The sequence below is a fragment of the Grammomys surdaster genome, unplaced genomic scaffold, assembly GCF_004785775.1.
Source record: "Grammomys surdaster isolate TR1022 unplaced genomic scaffold, NIH_TR_1.0 126398, whole genome shotgun sequence".
NCBI lineage: Eukaryota > Metazoa > Chordata > Mammalia > Rodentia > Muridae > Grammomys > Grammomys surdaster.
In genome coordinates, this window is record NW_021621192.1 from 4278283 (window position 1) to 4300588 (window position 22306).

The following is a 22306-nucleotide window of genomic DNA, read 5'->3' on the forward strand; positions in this document are numbered from 1 at the left end:
TGGGTCATCTCTCCAGCCCAATGGACGTGTTCTATTTTTGTTAAGGTGATTGTTGTACAAAAAAAAAATTTTTTTTTTACCCATTCATCTACCATGGCTACTTCTGAGTAGAATCTGAAACTATTAAAAGCTTAATTTAAAAAAAATATCAGCTAGATCTTGTGTACTTAATTTTGGGTTTTGCCATGTCTGCTGATGTGAAAGCTGGCTTCTCTTTCTTCCATTGTATACTCTCTATTTGTCTCAAGAGCCTGTAGAAGAGCGGTTCTCAACCTGTGGGTCACCATCCCTTCAGGGTCAAATGGCTTTCACAGGGGTGAACAACCATTGAAAAACACAGATATTTACATTATGATTCATCAAGTAGCAAAATAACAGTTCTGAAGTAGCAATGAGGTAATTGTATGGTTTGAGCTCACCAGAGCATGAGGAACTATATTAAAGAGTCACTGCATTAGGAAGGTTGAGAAACAATGTTCTATCTAGAGCTGTGTTACCCAATGTGGAAGCTCCTAGTCTTTTGTTGCTAGTAAAACAGAAATGATTTGAAATTAAAAAAAAACACACACACACAAAAAAACCCCAAAAACCCTACCAACCTCAGTTTTTAGAATCACATACCATGCATCATACTCTGCAGTGTATAAAAAAGTTCTGTTGGAGGTGTTGTTCTGTAGATAGTCATGACAACATGTAAATTGTCTTAGAAAATGGTAAACACGTGACTAGAGGGTGGACTTCTGACTCAGTAGGATGATGTCCATTTTTAGCAGGCCCGCAGCCCTGGGGTCAGTCTGTGTGAGCACTGACACACAAGCACAAACAAATCTGATCTACTGGCTTAGGTATGAGTACTGAAGAGTAAGCGGGAGCATCAATTTACATCTACTTGTCATTCTTGGGAGGATGAGGGAGGGGAACTGCTTTGAGTTCAAGGCTAGCCTGAAAACATACAGACTTCCAGGCTAGCCTTAGCTACAGAGTGAGACTCTTGTCTCAAAGCACCAAAAACATAGAGCAAAACTCTCCCATACCGCAAATATTGCCATTCCCTTCACCACAGGCACTAGGCATATAATACACGTGCACCATATACGAAGGCTATTCGAAGTAAGCTGTGCAGAAAGAATCAGAGAGCCAGGACTACCTCAAGGGGGCAGTGTGGTCCTTCCTTTCCAGCCAAACAAACCCCACTTCGGTCAGACTGTAGCTTTTCTTCACTGGATCAAACCAGAAATCTTAATTAAGACTTTGTTTGTTTGTTTTGGTTTTGTTTTTTTCCCCCCAAATAATCTGAGTTTTAAAATGTGATAGTTATATATTTTAAAACACTGGTATCTATCTAGTTCAGAATTCATGAAAAAAAATTACATGATACAAATAAAAGTTGTAGACCAGATATACAGTCTCTGGCTTCCACTGTTAGATGTGAGAAGTCTTAGTCTCCTGATGAAGATCTGTATTTGCTTTCTACTTGAACCAGATGACTTGCCAATCACAGGGATGTGTGTAGCATATGCGGTGTTTCTCAGTGACACTGCACTCCAAACACTTAATCTACTTCTTTCCTTCCATTCTCCCAAGCCTGCCAGGCATATGATGTCCCCAGGTGTCCAGTAGAGTGGTTAATAGAGGAGCTTTTTGTTCTTCAAAAAAAATTGTTTTTTGGGGTGGATGGGTAGGTTTGAGATAGACCTTCTCTGTGTAGCCCTGGCTGCCCTAGAATTTGCTCTGTAGAGCAGGCTGTCCTTGAACTCAGAGATCCACCTGTCTTTGCCTCCCAAGTGGTGAGATTAAAGGCATTGATCACCAACACCCTGGGCCATTCTTCAAAATAAACTTTTTGTTTGTTTTATAGATTTATTTATTTGTTTTATGTATATGAGTACTCTGTTTGCATGTACACCTGCAAGCCAGAAGAGGGAATCCCATTCCAGATGGCTGTGAGCCACCAGGTGGTTACTGGGAATTGAACTTAAGGACTTCTGGAAGAGCAGACTGTGCTCTTAACCACTGAGCTATTTCACCAGATCTTCCCCCTGCCCCCCATTCTCCAAAATTTTAATAATGGGAAATTCCTTATCCAGTGTGGACAGAACCCGCACAAAGATTTCAGGACCCAGTTAGATGTAGCTCAGCTTCAGTACTGAGGGACTCATGGCTGCATTGCGTTGTATCCACCCACGTGTCCCATTTACATTATTCTTAAGCTAATTAGGCAGAGGTTTTATAGTTTACTTCTAATCAGCAGGTCCCAGGTCAGCCAGAAAGTGGTATGAGTTTGTGAGTAGAGAGAAGACAGATTAAATTAGCAGGGGATTTTTTTTTTTTCTGATGGGAGAAGGTAACTCAAAGTTATTAGGTACAGAATACTCTGGCTTTTGAGTAAGAAAGTCATACTGTAGCAGGTATGTAATTAGGAAAAATTTGCTTTGTATATCCAAGGAGCTCAGATTGAGGGACCTTCCCAGTGGTCCACAACTTCCAGAGGTGGCACTTTAAGACCCTAATGAAATTCTCTGCCTTTCCTTTGTATGCAAACATTCTGTTTCTACTTAAACTTTTCCCTCCTGTCTTAGTTAGGGTTTCCATTGCTGTGAAGAGACACCATGACCAAGGCAACTCTTATAAAAGACTCTTATAAAGCATTTAGTTGGGAATGGTTTACAGGTTCAGAGGTTCATCATCACCTTGTTATCATCAAGGTGGGAACGTGGCAGCTTCCAGGCAGGCATGGCACAGGAGGAACTGAGAGTTCTACATCTTCATCTGAAGGAAGCCAGGAGCAGACTGGCTTCCAGGCAGCTGAGAGGAGGGTCTCCAAGCTCCAACTATTCTAACAAGGCCACACCTCCTAATAGTCCCACTCCCTGGGCCAAGCATATTCAAACCACCACACCTACTAGCTTCAGCTTCTATTGCATTCAACTGTAGCAATGATTTCTTTTTCTTTTCTTTTTTTTTTTCGTTTTTTTGAGACAGGGTTTCTCTGTGTCACCTTGGCTGTCCTAGAACTCACTCTGTAGACCAGACTGCCCTCGAACTCAGAAATCCGCCTGCCTCTGCGTCCCAAGTGCTGGGATTAAAGGTATGCGCCACCACTGCCCGGCAGTAGCAATGATTTCTATGACATTCCTTTCAAGATTTATTCATTAGAATGCTAGTCTGAAGAAGAGTTGTCCTTTTTCCTGTCCACTTCACTATACACTTGTCATTATATTTGTTTCTTTTAATTTAATTGGCTTTCTCCCTCCCTCTCTCCCTCCCTCTCTTCCTTTGAGACAGGGTTTCATTATGTAGCCCTGGCTTTTGTGGAACTTGATATGTAGAACAGACTGGACTTAGACTCACAGAAAATGCTGCCACCAAAGGTGTGCATCACCATGATCAGCTACTTTGTTTTTGAGCTAAGACTCAGCTTAACGCAGTCACTATTCCTCCCCCAGTGTGTGTGTGTGTGTGTGTATATGTGTGTGTATGTGTGTGTGTGTGTATGTGAGTGTGTGTGTATGTGTGTGCATGTGTGTGTGTGTATGTGTGAGTTTGTGCTGAAAATTTTTCCAAATTTGACAATTGGAAACCTTTTCAGTTTGGATTCTGTAAACGGAAACTGGCCTGACGTATGAACCCCGCCTGCCTCAGCCTCCCAACTTCTGGGATTTCAAGAGTGTGGTCTTCATCCCTTTGATCTACTTTCGTCTCTGTTGAGCACTTCTTTTTTTTTTTTTCTGACACCAGAAGATGTCATAGGCTCACTTTGTATTCTCCCCACCCCAGCCTTAATAATTCATACTTTTTCTTAAACACACACACACACACACACACACACCCCTAAACAGGGTAAAGACGACACATAATCACTTTGCACCAGACTCCGAATGACATTGTCAGGGAAGATTTTTAGATTGATGTGAAAGAAGTCTTTCTTATTTTCCTATGACTTCTATATTTTGAAGCTTTCTTTCCTACCAGTTTTACTATTTATATATGAGCCAATTCATTTTCCCCTAAGACATATATTTAGAGTACAGTGTGTCGCTCGAGACTGCCCTTCTACCAACACACAATGCTGTCATTTCAGTCAAAAGCAAGAAACTGTTTTTTATTCAGAGTAGACCTTGTTATCAAAGGCAAGTGTCTGGTGGAGGACAGAGTTGCTCAGAATTAGAATTACTGATTTTTTTTTATTAGTATCTGTACTGTGGTCCCTATACACTCACAACTAAATGGCCCAGGGACTTTGATGGACTCCTGTCTTGTTGGAAATTTGAACTCATTCCTTATGTGGGACCTTGCTTATCTTGCTGAGATGGTACCCAAATTTCTGCTCTTAATGCTAATGGTATCTCTTTCATCTTTAAAGGTAGTTGAGGAAAATTTCCCAGCCTTTGTTACTCTCATTTTTATTCTATTTTTGGTCCAGATAACCTTCGTTAGGCTAATGGATGATGGGGAGTTGTATGGTGCTGTTCCCTCCACCCCAGCAGAATAATTACCATCATCACAAGGCTAGCAGTATGTGCTTGTGAAAGGTCACCACTGCTGGGTTTGTTGGCTGTTGACATTCTCCACAGGAGGAGGGACTGGAGGTATCATTGGATACTCACCTGAGCCTCCAGCTAGTTCTCAAGGCCATTTACCTTAACTGCAAGTGGCCTTTGGGGTCTCTGGTGGGGCTAGAGTATGTAAACTGGGGAAGACTTTGAGAACAATGGTTGCTACTGGGAAGCAAATTCCTGGGTCGCTGGGTGGAGGCATTCCAGTGTGGTGCCTCATGGTCACGCACACTCCTGTCAGTAACCCCTCATCCACGCTCTGTAAGTAGGTCCAGTAAATTCATTGGTTGCCCAGGGTGAACTTTGTTAGAACCGAATCTTGGTTTGTCTTTGGGGCTGTTGTGGGTTGGAGGATATTGATTAGTGCCCCCTATGGAGGAAATACCTGTAGTACATGGGAACCTCCAAAATCCAAGAAACACTTTTAAAAAAAAATTTTTTTTTTTGGTTTCAAATTTTTTATTGGATATTTTCTTTATTTACATTTCAAATGTTTTCCCCTTTCCAGGTCTCCCCTTCGGAAACCCCTCAAGAAAGGCTTTTTAAGCAACTTCCGATTATTTGAAATCAGTCAGGAAACACTTTTGTGCAAATTGACCGCCAGGGGGCACTATAGGCACATGCATTTCACTCCTCCACAGTATCCTATGTTTAAAGAATGAATGTCAGTTTCGGTAATTGATTTGCTTTGCTTGACTAAACTCTGGTAGTAAATATAATTAACATTCTCATGGAAATGGTAATTGCTTCCTGTGTGATATATACTTTTCTTTTTAACATGTATTTGACACAAAATAACTGAATCTGCCAAATTACCAGGGGTAAAATTGTAACTTCAAAATCACTTTTAATTCTCATTCTCAGTAAATATTTTCTTTGTGCCCCAGGTGTGTTCTCTGCAGGTCTCTGGCTATGCAGCATTGATACATTAAATCAAGGAGGGCAGGCGAGACAGCTCAGCTGGTAAATTCCTGACCGCCTAGCCTCATAACCTGAGTTTGATCCCTGGCTTCCACATAGCAGAAGGAGAGAACTTATTCCTCCCTCCCTCCCTCCCTCCCTCCCTCTCTCTCTCTGGCATGCACACACACATGCTCACACACTGAATGTAATAATAACAGAGTTGGGGCATGCTGCAGGTGAAGTAACACTTGATAGCATACTGAGGTTATTTCTCACTGTGATTCTTTTGGCCTCCTGAGATGGAGTCATTGCTGTGTGCCTACATTGGTCTGGAACTTCCAAGCTCAAGCAATCCTCCTGCCTCAGTCTCCAGAGTAGTGCACCTCCCAAGTGTACCCTGCCAAGGAAATTACTCTTGAATAAGTCAAATAAATGTTTATTATTTGCCTTTCTAATCATATTTGCCAAATTAAAACTTTTGCAAACTACCAGTTACTTTTCTGCTTAGTCCCTGAACCAATAAAGATGCCTAAAGGGGGAAAAGTTAAAAATGCACTATCAGGGAATGTGCCTGAGTTACAGGAAGCAACAAACAGCAAGGTTTCAAATTACGTGGTAATAGCTAATGTGCCTTACATGTTAACTCTGGACACTGAGAGAACTATGCACTCTTCCCATTTTAGTGTTGAGTGGGGGTGGGTGGGTGGGGAATGCCTGGGATTTCTTCAAGCTATGACAACAGGAAGTACTGCCTCTAAGCTTACAGGCCAGCAAATATGTGCATATAGTTCTCTGTGTGTACAGAGTTAACTTGTAAGGCACATTAGCTATTACCAAGTGATTTGAAACCTTGCTGTTTATCGCTTCCACTGTGGCATCTCCCAAGGGAGTTATAAAGGTTGAGGGATAGCAACTCTCGCTGAAAGGTGTTCTAGTGCTGATATTACAATGTGTAGCTGGGCTACCATGTGAGTTCATGTTGCTGGTGCTTTTTAGTGCCACTTCTGATTCCTAAAGACCTGAACCATTTGTAGAGCATGGCTTCTTCTCTGGATTTGACACTGGTGGTTTTCCCGAATTAAAATTTGAGTTTAGAACATTTAATGGAGCAGGAGGCATTGTATTAATATTAAAATTTATATATATATATATATGTCTGTGTGTGTGTGTGTGTATGTGTGTGTGTCTATCTCCTATATATAACTTAATGTGAGATTAAGTTATCATTTGGCTTTCAGGCATTAGGATAAAAACTACTTCCATTCTGAAATAACACTGGGTAGATGCATTTCCTTGGGTTTTGTCTTCCTTTATTTTGAACTTCGCTGAACACACACATACACAGAAGGAATGCCTGAAGTGTTCTTTGCCCCTGGTGCCCTCCAATAGCCCCCCAACCCCCACTTCTCATCTTCCCATTTTAGTGTCTGGGGGAATGCCTGGGATTTCTTCAAGCTATGACAACAGGAAGTACTGCCTCTAAGCTTACAGGCCAGCAAATACGTGGATACAGTTCTCTCTCCCTTTTTTTTTTCTTTTCTGAAAACATTTTTTTGTATCTGATTTTGGTGATAAATTTCAGAATCTTATGATAGATTCTCTCCCCCCCCCCCCCTTTTTTTTTTTCTTTGTAGAAACTGATGACCTAGAAGTTTCTCAAGGCTCAGGAGTTTTTCCTTCTGGACATTTCTACAAAAACCGGTGGCGGCCCAGGAGGTTTAAGATGCGCCATTTTAATGACCCCGACAACGTTACAGAATGCTTGCAAAGAAAAATGGTATATTTATTCGGTGACTCAACAATCAGGCAGTGGTTTGAATACCTCACTGCATTTGTTCCAGGTTGGTGCTTTGCTTTTGGTTTCCTGACTGTTCCCAGTATGTGTTTGAGATGAACAGACTCACTTTTGAGCCTGAAGAGAGGAGTCAGGTGAGGAGGGGATCTCTCCGTAAAGAAGCATCTTAACCCCGGGAGATAGTGACACTCTCTCTGACCTAGGATGAGTCATGCGCATGCTCTGTTCAGGGCTTCCTTCTCCGTGTCAGATTAGACAGCTGCGCTATGCTGCCTCACAGGTTTCTGCCACCTCTAATATTCTGGATCAAGAAACTGTTGGCCGCTGCTGGTTATCTCTTTTCCAGTTCCATATGACTCCATTCTAGGTCTGTACAGGATTTTACTGGAAGGAAGCAGCTAAATGTATCCGTGTAGCCAAGGCATCCATGGGGCCTCTTATTGAGACAGAGATGGCTGCTATTGAGAGGCTCTGGGCAAGGTCCATCATTCTTAGCCTCCCTCTAAGACTATACTTCAGATGCAGAGTAAGACTGTACTGGTTGGAGACCTACCACTCAGCCCCAGGAGGCGCTGTCTTCTTCCTTTAAGTGTGTGCCCTTACTTGTTAAAGAATAGGTGGTGGTGTGGGAACTGTTTGTGTGTTTTTGTGTACCTGTGTGTATGGGTGGAAGTGGGCGTGTGTGAAGGTATGCGTATGGAGGCTGAAGTCAGCCTTGAGTGTTGTTCTTAGGCTCTGTCCAGCTCATTTTGTGAGACAGAGTCTTTCACTAGCCTGAGAGACCTGACTCTGGCTCCCCGCCCCTCCAAGCTGCCTCCCAGATTTGCCTCAGGTGCTTGAATGGAGAGTACTGATTGAGTCTTCTTCTGCTCAACTTGTGTGGGGACTTTTTTTTTAATGGTTGTAAATGGAGTTTTTTAAAAAAAAGATTTATTTATTAATGCACACAAATACTTTGCATGTGTGTCTGTGCACCAGAAAACAACATCATATAGTCATAAGTTGCTATGTGGGTGCTGGGAATTGGACTCAGAATCTTTGGAACAGCAGTGAGAGCTCTTAATCATTGGGCCTTCTCTCCAGCCCTGTAAACGGAGGTTTTTTGATTTCATTCATTCATTCATTCTAATATAAATTCTCATTGTTTTGTGTGTGAATTGCTTCTGATGCTTTTTCATCATGTCTAATTTTACTTTTTAAAAGAAATGGAAGCAGATTTTTAACCCCCAAAGGTAGGAAGTCAGTTCTGTTTGTTTTCTTTTCACTGAAGCAGATATGGTTGAATTCTAGTTAGTGAAGCCTAAACTACAACTCTGGTGGAGGAAGCAGCATGTGGCAAGATGCTGGCTAATCCCTGGTGCTGACCCCGCAGGCCTTCAAGGCCTCTGCAGCCGCCTCTTCATAATTTCTGATGACGTGGCCTGATATTTCCTTTGTAATGGCAATGATCACATGGACTGTTCTGATCATTTTCCACAAGACCCTTTACAGACAGATTTTCATCTGATAAAATAAAGCCTCGTGTGGGTGTCCGATCTTTATCAAAAGTAAACGCTAGTGTGAACTTTTATCCACTTTAACTCTGGAGGCAAAATAGTAATGAGTCAAGCAGGAGAGTCTAAAGGAGAAGCTGGGCATGCTAGCGAAGAAAGAGTGAAACCAGCCTTAGCCCTTAAGGGGAGTATAGGAATAGTCTAATCTGATTTCTGGTACCTGTCGAAGGGAAGTGGGCACAGTAGAGTTGCCAAGGAAGTGTGAACAGAATGGCATTGTCAGTATTTACTGTGCGTGTGTGTGTGTGTGTGTGTGTGTATTTAGTTTGAGACAAGCTTTACTGTGTACTCCTGCTAGCCTGCAGGTTGCTTTATATATCAGCCTGGTTCTGTTTGTGAGGAATCTCCTGCCTCAGCTTCCCATATGTGTAGAGTTTGTAGGAACTGGGCCGTGAAACACAGCTTAAGGGGGGGGAGTGAAAAGATTTCTAATTTGTGCTACTGACACCTCCTGCCCCCAACACACACTTTTCTCTCTTTTTCTTTTATCTGAGACATGCTATCACCATCTGGGTAGCCTGGAATTCACTATGTAGACCAGGCTGGCCTCATGATCCTAGAGATCCATCTGCCTCTGCCTTCCTAGTGATCAGGGTATGCGTTATCACGCCCCACTTAACTTTGTTATTTTTTATGCCAGACAAGTTTTCTTATAAGGTTTTCACTATGGGGGCAAACTTAAAAGCCAAAAGGAACATAACCACTTTTTTCTTTTGCACATTGGAAGAACAAGGAACCTGCTCTCTTGTTTTTGTTTTTGTTTTAAATTCAGGAGTATAATTTAGATTAGTTTTCTTTCTAAAAAAATATTTGTTTACTTATTTTGAGGCAAGATCTCTCTCTCTGTAGCCCTGGGAAGCTTTAAACTCAGTAATACCTCTTATTTAATCTCCTAAGTGATGGTATTACAAACATATGCTATCATTCTTGGCTTAAAAATTTATTTTAATTGATAAATAAGTCCGCGTATTTAGAGGGTACATTGGGACCTATTGATAGAATGATTTTTATCAAGCTAACTATCATACCTGTAACTTCATATACTTATTTATTGGCAGTGACAACATTTGGAATCTCTTTGGGAGATTCTAAAGTATGTTATTATCAACTATAGCCATTGTCCTGGGCCTCACAATGTACCTCAGTATGCTAGGTCTCACAAACTGACTCTTCCTCGTTAGAATAGGTGTCTTTTATTAATTTCTCCTGTTCCCTTTCAAAGCTCCCCAGCTTTTGGTGAGTTTTTACTCTCTGAGTGTTAAACTCTCATAGTTACTACACAGAAGAGAGGCCATGGTGTATTTTTCTTTCTGTGTCGGGTTTATTTCACTTAATGTGGCATCCTTCCGGGCCTATTCATGTTGTTGCAAATGGCAGCATTTTCAAAAAGATATGTGTAGTTACTGAAATTTGCTCATAAAACAGAAGTTACAGACCCTGTCTTAGAACTGCTCATCTATGAGAAGGATAAAATATGAACGTCAACTGCACTCTTGGCTTAACAGAGGTAATCATCTTAGATATGCGCAGACTGTAACTGATAATATTGCTTATTATGTGATGGCATGATTTGAATAATGATGGCACTAGACTAAAGGTCCATTGATTCAAAATGTGACACAGGCAATAGGTATTCCTGTTAAACTTCCATTGAGCCTCTTTCTTGTAATTCTATTTTTAAAACTGTTTGAAAGCCACTTGAATATTTAGAATATATGTGTTTAGATGGAATGTTTTCATGAATTTGGTTTTTCCTTGTTTCAGATTTAGTGGAGTTTAATTTGGGTAGTCCCAAGAATGTTGGTCCCTTCCTTGCAGTGGACCAGAAACACAACATCTTGCTTAAATATCGCTGTCATGGTCCACCCATCCGCTTCACGAGCGTCTTCAGTAATGAGCTCCATTATGTGGCAAATGAACTGAACAGTATTGTGGGAGGGAAGAACACAGTGGTGGCCATAGCTGTATGGTCTCACTTTAGCACATTCCCCTTGGAAGTCTATATCCGGAGGCTCAGGAACATCCGACGAGCAGTGGTCCAACTCCTGGATCGAAGTCCTAAGACTGTGGTTGTCATCCGGACAGGCAATGCTCAAGAGCTGGGGCCTGAGGTGAGCCTTTACAACAGTGACTGGTACAACTTTCAACTGGACACTGTTCTTCGGAGGATGTTTTCAGGGGTTGGAGTCTACCTTGTTGATGCCTGGGAGATGACCTTGGCTCATCACCTACCCCACAAGCTGCATCCAGATGAAGTTATTGTGAAGAACCAGCTGGACATGTTCCTATCTTACGTATGCCCCTTGGAGACTTAGGTATCCTCAAGTTCACTGGAGCAATCACAATCAGTGACCTTTCCAGTTGACCTGCAGCATAGAAAATTTGTGATCGACTGCATTGGGAAATGGATACTCTCAACTTGTGGGACATTTCAGAAAAGAGCTGTACTTTGCATAATGACTGGTAATGAACTTAGGCAGTGTGGACTGCATTTGTATCTACCTATAGGATTTTTCCATCTTGATTTAGCCATTGTAAAGCTCTAACTTACACATCTACACACTGTATTCCCCTTGTAACCAAAGATGCTAATGAGTGGTTAAGAACTAGCTTCTTCTGGAGTGGGGGGTGACTGTGTCGATGCCTATGAGGGATGTTTTGATGTGAACAGAAGAGATAGATTTGGTTGGCAGTGCTATGTTTGTTGCTTACTTGGTAAAGGACATTTGAACACGTCTTCATGAATAGCATAAAGTTCCCTCCTCAGGAATAGAGGGATTATTGCTAGCGGTTCCTGTGGCCACAATGAAGACTGTTGTATCTCAGGAGTTTCTATTGACTTTTTTTTTTTCTCAATTACTTGTAAAGGCCAATGTGTGTGGTCAGAATTTTATATGAGGATATTAACAATTTCCTGCTTTTATCTGGAAAGGAGCAAAACGAAAGAGCACACAGTCTCTGCTTTGGATTGGTATGGGCACCGGCGAATTATTTCTTACTTGATTCAGCTAAATTTTATGTGATGAATTCTTATTATAGGATAACCACTTTTGGAAACAAATATGTAAATAGAAGTTTATTTTTATGTTCCGAAGCTTGTGGGTTTTAAGAACTGATTTTTATGTAAAGAATGTCACTGGCTCTCATAAAATTGTAGGGTTTCTCCCCTCAGCAGTTCCAAATGTTTCTCTTTGCTTTTGGCTGTCATGAAATATATGCCGAAATCAGACATGAAACCAGACCAGAAGTTAATAAAATTAGACATTAAAATTCATGACAAGTATTTCTTGATTTGGGCATAAAGTATACATACAGACTGTCTCATGCTTGCATGTAAGAAGCCACTATTTAGCTGTCTGCTATTCCTTCTGGCTCTTTGGACTGTGGTTGAAGACTAGGGTCTTTTGCACACTAGGGAGTTGCTCTATCAACTGAGTTACATTCCTACCCCATTTCTAGATACCCCCAAAATAACAGGATTGGTCATTTTATTGGACATTGTCTTATTAATATCAAATGGTTTTTAAATTAAATTTAGGATCATTTGATAAGTAGTTTTTGCATTATGAGAGGTTATAATTTACTTTTGCTTTCTCTGAACAGACCTGTATAAACACTGGGCTGGCTTGGGAAATGAACACAGATGCTAAAGCAAGAAAAATATGCATCCTTCAGAAATCGATAATTTGGGCTCTTAAGGGAAAGGACTTAAGTTATTCCTTTCCTACTGTTGAGGACCATTAAGTTTATAAAATATTTTGTTTTATGTTTATAAAATATAATTGGTTTTGGAATTTAGGACCAGTGAAGTTAAATGTATTATGCTAGCTTAGTTTTTGCAAATACTGAAGCTTGAACCTACAGGGGGACTGTGATAGATAAGTATTGTACCACTGAGCTAAACCCCCAGTTCCCTCCCTCCCTCCCTCCCTCCCTCCCTCCCTCCCTCCCTCCTTTCTTTCTTTCTTCCTTTCTTTCTCTTTTAAACTTTTAATTTTAAGAGAAGATCTCCATAAGTTCATAGGCTGGTCTTGAATTTGCTTTGTAGCCTATGCAGACTTTGAATTTTCCTCCTTCTGCCTTAGCCTCTCCAGTAACTGGACCTATAAGGCTGTGCCACCAGCCTGGTTAAATAGCTCATTTTAAGCCAGGTGTGATGGCACATACCTTTAATACCAGCATTTGGGAGACCGAGGCAGGTGGGTTTCTGAGTTTGAGGCTAGCTTGGTGAGTTTCAGGGCAGCCAGGGCTAGCTACACAGAGTAACCCTGTCTCAAAAACCAAAACCAAAAAAAAAAAAAAAAAAAAAAAAAAAACCAAACCAAAACAAAAAGGTCATTTTGAATCATCTTTAAGCTTGCAGTATTTGAGAATAATGAGTTAGGAACCATACCTCCAGGGATTATGGAATGAATCACCTTTGTGACAAATGCCAAGAGATTCTAATGTGGTTTTAGGGTTTCACACTTTGAGAAACAGTGACAAAGAAAAGATTGATCTAGAGAAGTAGCATTGCTTATCTGTTATTTCAAGGGTTTATCAAGCACTTAATTCTGGCCATGATTTAATAGTTTAGGTGATACTGGCTCTATTTCTTTACAGGAAGAACTCAAGGTAGAATTGGACTCATGTACATGGAGTCCATGCCCTGCCTGGCTACAACTGGTTTGACTGTGTTTTGAGAACTTCTCAACACTTCCCTGGGAGGATTTCTGGGAGGTGGGCAAGGAGGAGTTACTTTCCCAGTTAAAATCAAGCACCATCCACCATTTCTTTAGAGTGATTTGTTTCCATAGCTGATTTCTTGTAACCTTCTTTAGTCTTTGCTTTTCCGCTTGATGGCACAAGGTCTTGACAATTTGATAGCACCGTCTCTTGAAGTCCTTCTAGTTACCTTTATCTCTCTTTGGCCTTTTACGCTCTGGTGTAGAAATTTTTATAGAAGTTAAAATGTTACCTAAATATTTCCCAGAGCAGTTAGACACAGGCTGAGCATCTCTGATCTGAAAATCCCAATTCCTCCCAAATATACAGCTTTTTGAATTCTTGACATCACAAGTAGAAAAGTTTCACTTGCCATTACATGATGAGTTGCACTCAGATGACAGCTATGAGGCTGGGGAGATGGTTCAGCGTTCAGAGTGCTTTCTGATTTTCCAGAGGACTAAGTCTGAATCCCAGCTCCCAAGCCAAGTGACTTACAAACCACCAGTAATTGACACTCCAGGTAGATCCAAACCCTCAGTGTACCTGCATTCATGTGGTGTTCACTCATACTGACATACACAGAAACACAGGCACACACACACACACACACACACACATACACACACAAAGAATAAAAGTCTGGTATTGCATTTGCTTTTAATCCCAGGACTTGGGAGGTAGAGGTGGGCAGATCTCTGTGGACTCAAGGGCAGCCTTGTCTATATACTTGTCTATATAGTTCTATACTAACAAAGAGTTACTTGGTGAGACACTGTCTCAAAACAAAATAAAACAAAACGCTCAAATACATGCAATAAGGATTAAAAAAAGATCTTAGAAATACATTTTAAGAAGCCAGACATACTAAATGTTATAGAAAAAAATTTCATGTTATATATGTAAAGTCCATATAAGACAAATATTTCCTACTTCGGCTTGTTATGCATTAATGAATTATACATATATGTGAATATATACATGTATACATACATACACACATACACACATATATACACACACAAACATTCACAAATCTAAAATAATTTAAAAATCTAGCAGTTCTGGTCTCATGGACTTCAGATAAGGGCTTTTCAAACTTATGAAAAATTGATTATAGGTTAATTAGTCCCATAGACTTGTGAATGTCAGCCTGTCAGATAAAAATGTTTAAATAGATATTTCTCATAATAAATAAAAAGGGAATCATAATTTTAAAAAACTACACAGGTTTAATTAAGGATACAGTCTATACAGTCTATCCAAGTACAATGAACATTAGAATTTTGATAGGCTTTCTTTCTTTCTGTTTTTTTTTTTTAATCATATACAATTGATCCTCTTTATCTCTAGGTTCCATATTACTGGCTTCGGCCAAGTTCAGATAAAAACATTTGGGAAAATACTGCATCTGTACTAAATGTGTACAGACTTTTTATGTCATGTAATAATCAATAAAGCGTAACATCTACTTACATAAAATTAACATATTGTTAGGTGTGGTAAGTAGCCTAGAGATGATCTAAGGTATATGGGAGAATGTTGCTTGTTATACACAAATACTATGCCATTTTTCTATAACGGAGTTGAGCATCCACAGATTATAATATAAATCCTAGCACCCAAATTGGTGGAGTTAGAATTACAGAGGACTTGTAATTTGGGCCTTAAAAATTTTTTACCTACAGTTTAAATGTTTTTATATGTTAAATAGCCTTAATAATTATAAAGGCCTGCCTAACATGGTGCTATCTCCTAACAGTTTTACTACATCAGTTGGCCATTATGGTTGGATGTTTGGGCTTATAACAAAATATTAAAATTGGTTTATATACATTTTTGTTGAAATAAAGTATGAATTTGTGGGGCTGGAGAAATGGGACAGCAGTTAAGAGAAGTTGCTGTTCTTGCAGAGGAGTTGGATCCCCACCACGACATGACTCTGGCCTCTGCAGGCACTGCATGCATCTGGTATACACACACACACACACACACACACACACACACACACGGTTGAGCGGAAATGATTGATTTGCTATTGTATTGTGAAAGGAAAAGTCCATAATAAAAACATTCTATGGGAATTATACCTCCTACAAGTTATGCTATTGAAGTTAACCTCTCGGAGCTGGAGAAATGGCTTAGCTGTTAAGAGTATGTGCTGCTCTTGGAGAGGGGAGAGGGTTCAAAGTGTGGTTCTCAGCATTGCCATGAGGCGCCTCACAGATGTCTGTGGTTCCAGCTCCAGGATATCCAGCCCCCTCCTCTAGTCTCTGTGGGCACTCACCTGCACATTCTCCTTCACACGTACACGTGAGCTTTAGCATGTATAGAACAGACTTCATGCTTCGAATGTATGTGATTCATTTTATTACTCAGAAAAAATACTGTGTATGTGTGTGTATATACATCCATACATATACACATACATATGTACACATACACATATATATGCCACTTGACAGACTTTCCTGGCTAGAGAAAATACGTTTCAGATTCATAAATCAGAGTCCTCGGCAAGAACAAATGTGGTAAGCCTTTACATATTCATGAATACATGAAGAAGTGAGTCTCCTGGACTGAACAGACAACCTGGCTATATGGGACTGACCTAGACCCTCTGCATATATGTACAGTTGTGTAGTTTGGTCTTTTTGTGGGACTCCTAACAGTGGGTGCAGGAGCTGTCTGTGACTCTGTTACCTGCTTTTAGGGCCCTTTCCCCCTACTGGGTTGTCCTCTCCAGCCTTAGTAGGAGAGGAAGTGCTTAGTCTTACTGCGACTTGATAAGCCATGACTGGTTGATATCCAGAGGAGGCCTGCTCTTTTCTGAAGAGAAACTGAGGAGGAGTGGGTGGGGTAGGGGTCGGGGGACTGAGAGGAGGGAGGGAGGGGAAATTGCTGCTGTCGGGATGTTAAGAACTAAAAAGTGAGTCTCCTATTTCTGGACCCAGATGAAGAGAATGACAGTCGCGGAGAGGGGCAGGGAAAGAAACCCTCGAGGGAGGGAACTGTCTCCTACACAGCTGCTGAGGATTCAGGGTTGGTTTACTCTACAGTTTAGGCCTAGTGCACTCAGAATGGCTGCGACATGGGAGGCGGGCAATAAACACGATTTTGGTTGCTGTTTCCTCTTTCGAAGTGGGTGGGCAGTACCCTAGTGCTGGGAGCACCTGGGAATCCTGGGGTAGATAGCAGGCGGTGGAAGACCAGAGAGCTGTTGAGGCAGAAGTTTGAGACACAGAAACTAGGGAAGCAAAAGTGTGCATCATCAGTTCAGTTTAACCCGTTCTTTCAAGTGCACTTACCTTTAAAATTTTATAATTTTTTTAAATTAAATGACATTTTAAATACAGATTTTTAAGCATGAGGATTAAGAGAAAAAGAAGCCCTCGACAAAGGGGGGCATGTCTTTCGATGTGGGCTTCTCTGAGAGAGAATTGCCATAAACTCATTTTAGAATATTTACTTTTTAAAATATGCTAACCGAGATGCATTACAGACATAGAGAATTTCCTTTTCATTACTATTTTTTTTTTTAGCCAACCGAGAGGTAGTCAAGTCTCTGGCACTTTACGGATCTGAATTGATGATGTAGATGAACATAACCTTCTTGCTGCCCCAATAGGACAGGGGGGTGTTTCCTACGTAATCACAAAACTAGACTGTAACAACGAATGCCTGGAGATGATGAAAGAAAAGAAGAAACGGTTCTGAAATCACTGTAATGAGGGTTCCAAAACCGAGCAGCGAAACTGGATGCTGTCAGGAGAAACCCCTTCAGTGTTGTGCAATGGCTGGCCAGCAGTTAGCACCTCTTTCCCATCACCTGTGCTAGCAGTTCTCCAGCTAAGGAGCCCTGCTTCGTTTATGTTGCAGATGAGGAACACACAACAGAGATGCCGCTTTCAGACTGCCATGCTCACCATGTTCAACTGGGGGAAGTAATCCTCCAGACCTTTCCGTTTCCACGCCTATGAGGCCACAGTGAAAACAGGACATTCGTAGAAGCTCTAACGAGGAGGCCTAATCCCCTAGATTCCCAGGCACCGGAGACAGGCGTCCTGAAAACAGCTTTGCGGGGCCTCAGTCCTCCGCGCGGTTCCAGTCCGGGTCTTGGGGCTGGCCCTGGCGGGGAATGTCCGCGACTCGGGTCGGTATCTTTTTGGCCTGGGAATTTCCAGCGTGTGGAAAAAGTCCACAAATTTAGTCCTCGCTGCTTGCCTCGCCTCCTCTGGCCCTTCTCGGTGCCCACGCACCCCTGATCGAACCCGAGGATGAGCATAGGGTGTATTTTAGGCGTGCTGGGCTTCCCCGCCCCCTCTGCCCACTTAGCTGGCAAGAAGAAAGCCAGCACTATAAAAGGAGGCCAAGGCCAAGGACTGGCCTCCTCCTGCCACGAGGTCAGACGGCGAGCTCTTAAAGAGGCTTCTTAACTGTTCTTTATCATGTAACCTCAAAAGGAAACCCATCAGTCTTCTGATGCTCTCACATACTTGGGGGCATTATCATTGCTTACAGCTGGAAACAGTTGATTTGCTTTTACGTATTTGTGTGACTTGAATCTTCAACTACAATAAAAGGTACACTTTTATTATTTGATATTCAATATGAAAAGATATCTAAGGAGCTAAGCTGTCCCCAACCAGTTCCTTTCCCATAGTCTTTCCTTGGGAGCTAGATATCTGCTGTTTATAAAGTATTAACATTTGCTTTGTGGCAACATATTGTGGTACAGTGGTTTGTTTGTTGTTTTGGGGATGCAGGATGCTTTGTTATTTTGGTAATAGCTTGAGTCGTGTCTGTTAGCCTTTAAAGGCCCAGGAAGATACTGGTGGAGGGTACATTTGATGGGTGATGAAGATTGTTGACTTTGTATATCTGATGTATGAATTTATCTTAAGCTAGTGATGGAAAATGGTGGTACCTAAGGTGGAAATTTCCCAGGAGCTTTGATGGGTGGGTTTAAAGGTATACTTTCTTATAAAGGTAAACATGAAACTACTTTTTTTTTTTTGAGACAAGGTTTCTCTGTGTAACCTTGGCTGTCCTGGAACTCACTCTGTAGATCAGGCTGGCTTTGAACTCAGATATCCCCCTACTTCTACCTCCTGAGTGCTGGGATTAAAGGCATGCACTGCCACACTTGGCTTTATGAAACTGCTTCTTTATGGAAAAATATATCTTGAGTAGATTGAAATGTTTTATAACATACCCTAGGTAATTCTCATATTACCTCTATGAGACTACAATTTATGAATGGCCATTTTATGAATGAGGGAAAACCATTGATCTGATGATGGCTTGGCAGAGCCTACAGGATCATAACAGTCTATGGGAAATGTTTAAAAGATTTGTCCACGTGAAAGCATGTTTCTAGACGGAATGGATTAGAGGTTCTCTACGCTCGCCTTAGTGAACTGACTGTATCAGGCAAAGGAGTTGACCCAAAGAGGATGTGGCATTTATTATGTAAATTTTAAGCACTTGGCAATACATTCTTAATTTGAATCTGGCATCTAAAGAAGTTAGTCTCTGGTTTTGTGGAATTTTTTTTTTGTTTCTCTTAGTTCAATGGTTCTTAACCTGTAGGTGGCAACTCCTTTGGAGGGGTTGAACAACTCTATCACAGGGGTCACATAGCAGATATCTTGCATATCTGATTTTTATATTACGATTCATGACAGTAACAAAATTACAGTTATGGAGTAGAAACAAAAATAATTTTATGATTGAGGGTGAGCACAACATGAGGGAGTGTATTAAAGGGTCACAGCATTAGGAGGGTCGAGAACCACTGCTGGACAGTAGATAGTTTGGATAACAAGATAGAAAAATGTCCAAGGTCCCTTCTCTCAAATAGTTATCCCTGCTGCAGTTAAGCTTAAGGAATATGTCATGGGAACGTGTTTCTATTTGGCTTTAGAATACAATGATCTTTCTACTCCCTCTAGCATCTCTCTATCATTTTGTAGGCTAAGGACACAGCTGGGCAGGGCACAGGTGACAAGCCTTGATGAGTCCCTGTAGGAAGTCAGTGTATAACACATGCTGTGGTGGTACACTTGGTGGAGTTCCGCCTAGGTTACAGGGAGGGCCAGGGTCAGCATAACTGCTATTAAGATGCTGACCATTTTGGCTTATGAAGGAAAAGGGGGCAAACCTGTCCCTTTTTTCTTTGTCCTGAAAAAGATCCCATTCTCAGAACACAGAAAGTAACCTTCCTAAAAGCTGCAGTCTCTCTGGAACATGATCTCCAGGAAGGCTTTCTAATTGATCAGAGACCACCCACAGATCACTCCTGAAGACTGGTTCCTTTTGGCTATTGGCTGACACTGATATGGTGGCCTCTTGATCTTTTGCCCTCAGCTTACCAAGAAGATCCTGAGGCCCATGCTGAACTTCACCTTTTGATCTTGGCTTGATGCTGAAGTCCTGAGGGTGAGCGGGTGATTATTTCTAAGAGAGATCTAAGAGGGATCTTCTGTCTTGGATGGTATTGTCAGTATGGGAAATGGATGTTTTATTCAGAGAGTTCTAAGGTTTGCAAAACTTTTAATTTAACCAATTTTTGAAGTTTACTTACAGGAATATAATTATAATTTATGAACCAAAAGTTTTTGGTGATTTGGGGTTTTTCTTTTAAACAAATACATTGAATTTCCATTGTTTTCATGGGAAGAGGCCATGAACACATCTAAGAGGGGAATCCAGCCTTCAGCTCACTGACAGTTTCAGGATTACGAAATCTTTCACGGGTTCAGACAGCATCACATCTGAATGGTGGGTGGGTGAAGAAACTCATTTGAACTCACATCTGTGGTTTCTGATCAAAACACTTTGTGTTCCTTCAGTTTGGAACTGTGAGGCCTCCAAGCATTTCTTGGAGCAAATACTGGACTTGAAATTAACATTTATAAGCATTTGTTTTAGGAGCTGAACTTGCAAGAGCTCAGCTTTTCCTTAGGTTACCACTTGAGGTACAGTGTACTGAGCTATATTTCATAGACCTGAGAGAACTGAGCAGTTGACTCAGAGTCCCCCAGATAGAATTAAATGGTAGAACCTAGATTTGCCACCAGGCCAGTTACACGAGTGTGCCAATGGGAGAGGCCAGTTGCACAAATGTGCCAATAAAGCGGGCAACTTTTTCCCAAGGACTCTACTACTTGACTGAGTCTTGGCCACCACCTACTCTCTGTTCATAGTTAACTGATGCAGCTTGCCTGATAACCGCCATGATAATTCACATTTGAAGAAGACCACAGGAGAGTGCTTTATACCTCAGAGAGTGGAGCCACAGGAGAGTAGCTGCCCTCAGGATTTGATAAGAGATGGCCATTTACTTTCTATGTCCTTCTTAGAAACAGTAACAGAGATTATAGGAAGAGCTATCCTGTCACCAATTTCCTTTTGCCCTTCTCAGGAGTTTTTCTTCCATGTTGGAAAGATAAACGTTGGGAGAACATTCCGCCTCCCCCAAGTACAGCACCCAGTGCTGCTGCCTATGAAGGGAGCCTCGAGTAAACCCACCCACCTGTCTGCACCATCCCTGATGTTTCAGAGTGAGCTAATAAGCTGACTGAGTGGTCTGTTTTCATAGGTAGCCTCCATGAGGCAATATATGAGAACATTTACATCTTTGCTATCCGGGTTATTTGGTAGAAACTACTCACAGACTCTTTCCAGCCTGTGTTCCCTCCAGGCTCCAACGAGTCTACTTGGATAGCTAAGAACACAATGCATGGCGTAATTTATGAGCACTCTCATCCCTCTGATTATTTCGGTTAAGTTTGGCATCTTGAGTAGCACCCGTGGAGAGGAGTTCATGCTATAATGTGTGCATTTTCCACATGGGTAACATTACTTCAAGAGGGCAAATATTGTTTCTTTCTGTGACCTTTTTGGCCTTTTTAAGGGAAAAACCTTAAGCCATTACAATGCACATCCTCCACATGCCCTGCAAGCAGCCATGGCATGCAGATGTTTGTGTAGAACATCTGCAGTATTAAATGTTCATGAGGGGGTGTTTAGGAAATAAACGTGTTAGGAACTCTCTATAGGGCAAGCAAAAGTGCAAAAACAACACCAAGATGCCCCTCAGTAAATGGTCTTTGTACTTAAGTGACACTCAACTTTTCTCTAGTTGTTTGTCTCTTTGTACTCTCTTCTTTCTCCATCTTTGTCAAGAATTTTAAAACTACTGGCTGTCAAAGAAGAGACCATTTCTGTTCTTTTCTCCACAAGAGAAGTTTTCTTGCAGTATATCTTTAAATATTTCAAAATATTTTAAAAAATTATGGTAAAAATTATATGTGACATCAAAGTTATGAGCTTTATGCTATGAGCCTGTGTTGACAAGTATCTGTTTAAGTCTTTGCTTTAAGTACTTCTGGCTGGATACCCAGAAACCGAATGGCCAGATCATATGGTAATTTTGTACATAACTTTTGAAGCTGATTTGAATGATTATTATTGTCTGAGTGTGTGCATACTACAGTGGAAGCCAGGTGACAACTTTCAGAGGGCAGTTCTCTCCCCTTTCACTATGAGTTTTAGGGATTTGAACTCACTGAAGAAGGTGATTTACCCACTGAGCCACTTTACTGGACCTGTGTATAACTTGTTGAAGCTCTGCCATATTTGTTTCCAAAGTCTCTATGCCATGATCATTTTTTTCTTTTAATTTTTTTATAACACACACACATAGTATATATATATATATATATATATATATATATATATATACACACACATATATATATACATGTGTGTGTATGTGTATATAATGTAAA

At 41.1% G+C, this 22306-nt stretch overlaps 1 protein-coding gene across 2 annotated transcripts in view; it reads left to right on the forward strand.

Moving 5' to 3' along the window:
• Positions 1-12081, forward strand: part of Nxpe3 (neurexophilin and PC-esterase domain family member 3) — a 48645-nt gene extending 36564 nt beyond the window's left edge. For both annotated transcript variants that reach the window (XM_028760258.1, XM_028760259.1), the window contains exons 5-6: positions 7094-7300; positions 10572-12081. In XM_028760258.1, the coding sequence (XP_028616091.1) occupies positions 7094-7300; positions 10572-11122 (758 nt within the window). In that variant the 3' untranslated portion in view covers positions 11123-12081. The remainder of the gene's footprint in view (positions 1-7093; positions 7301-10571) is intronic.
• Positions 12082-22306: the final 10225 nt, after the last annotated feature.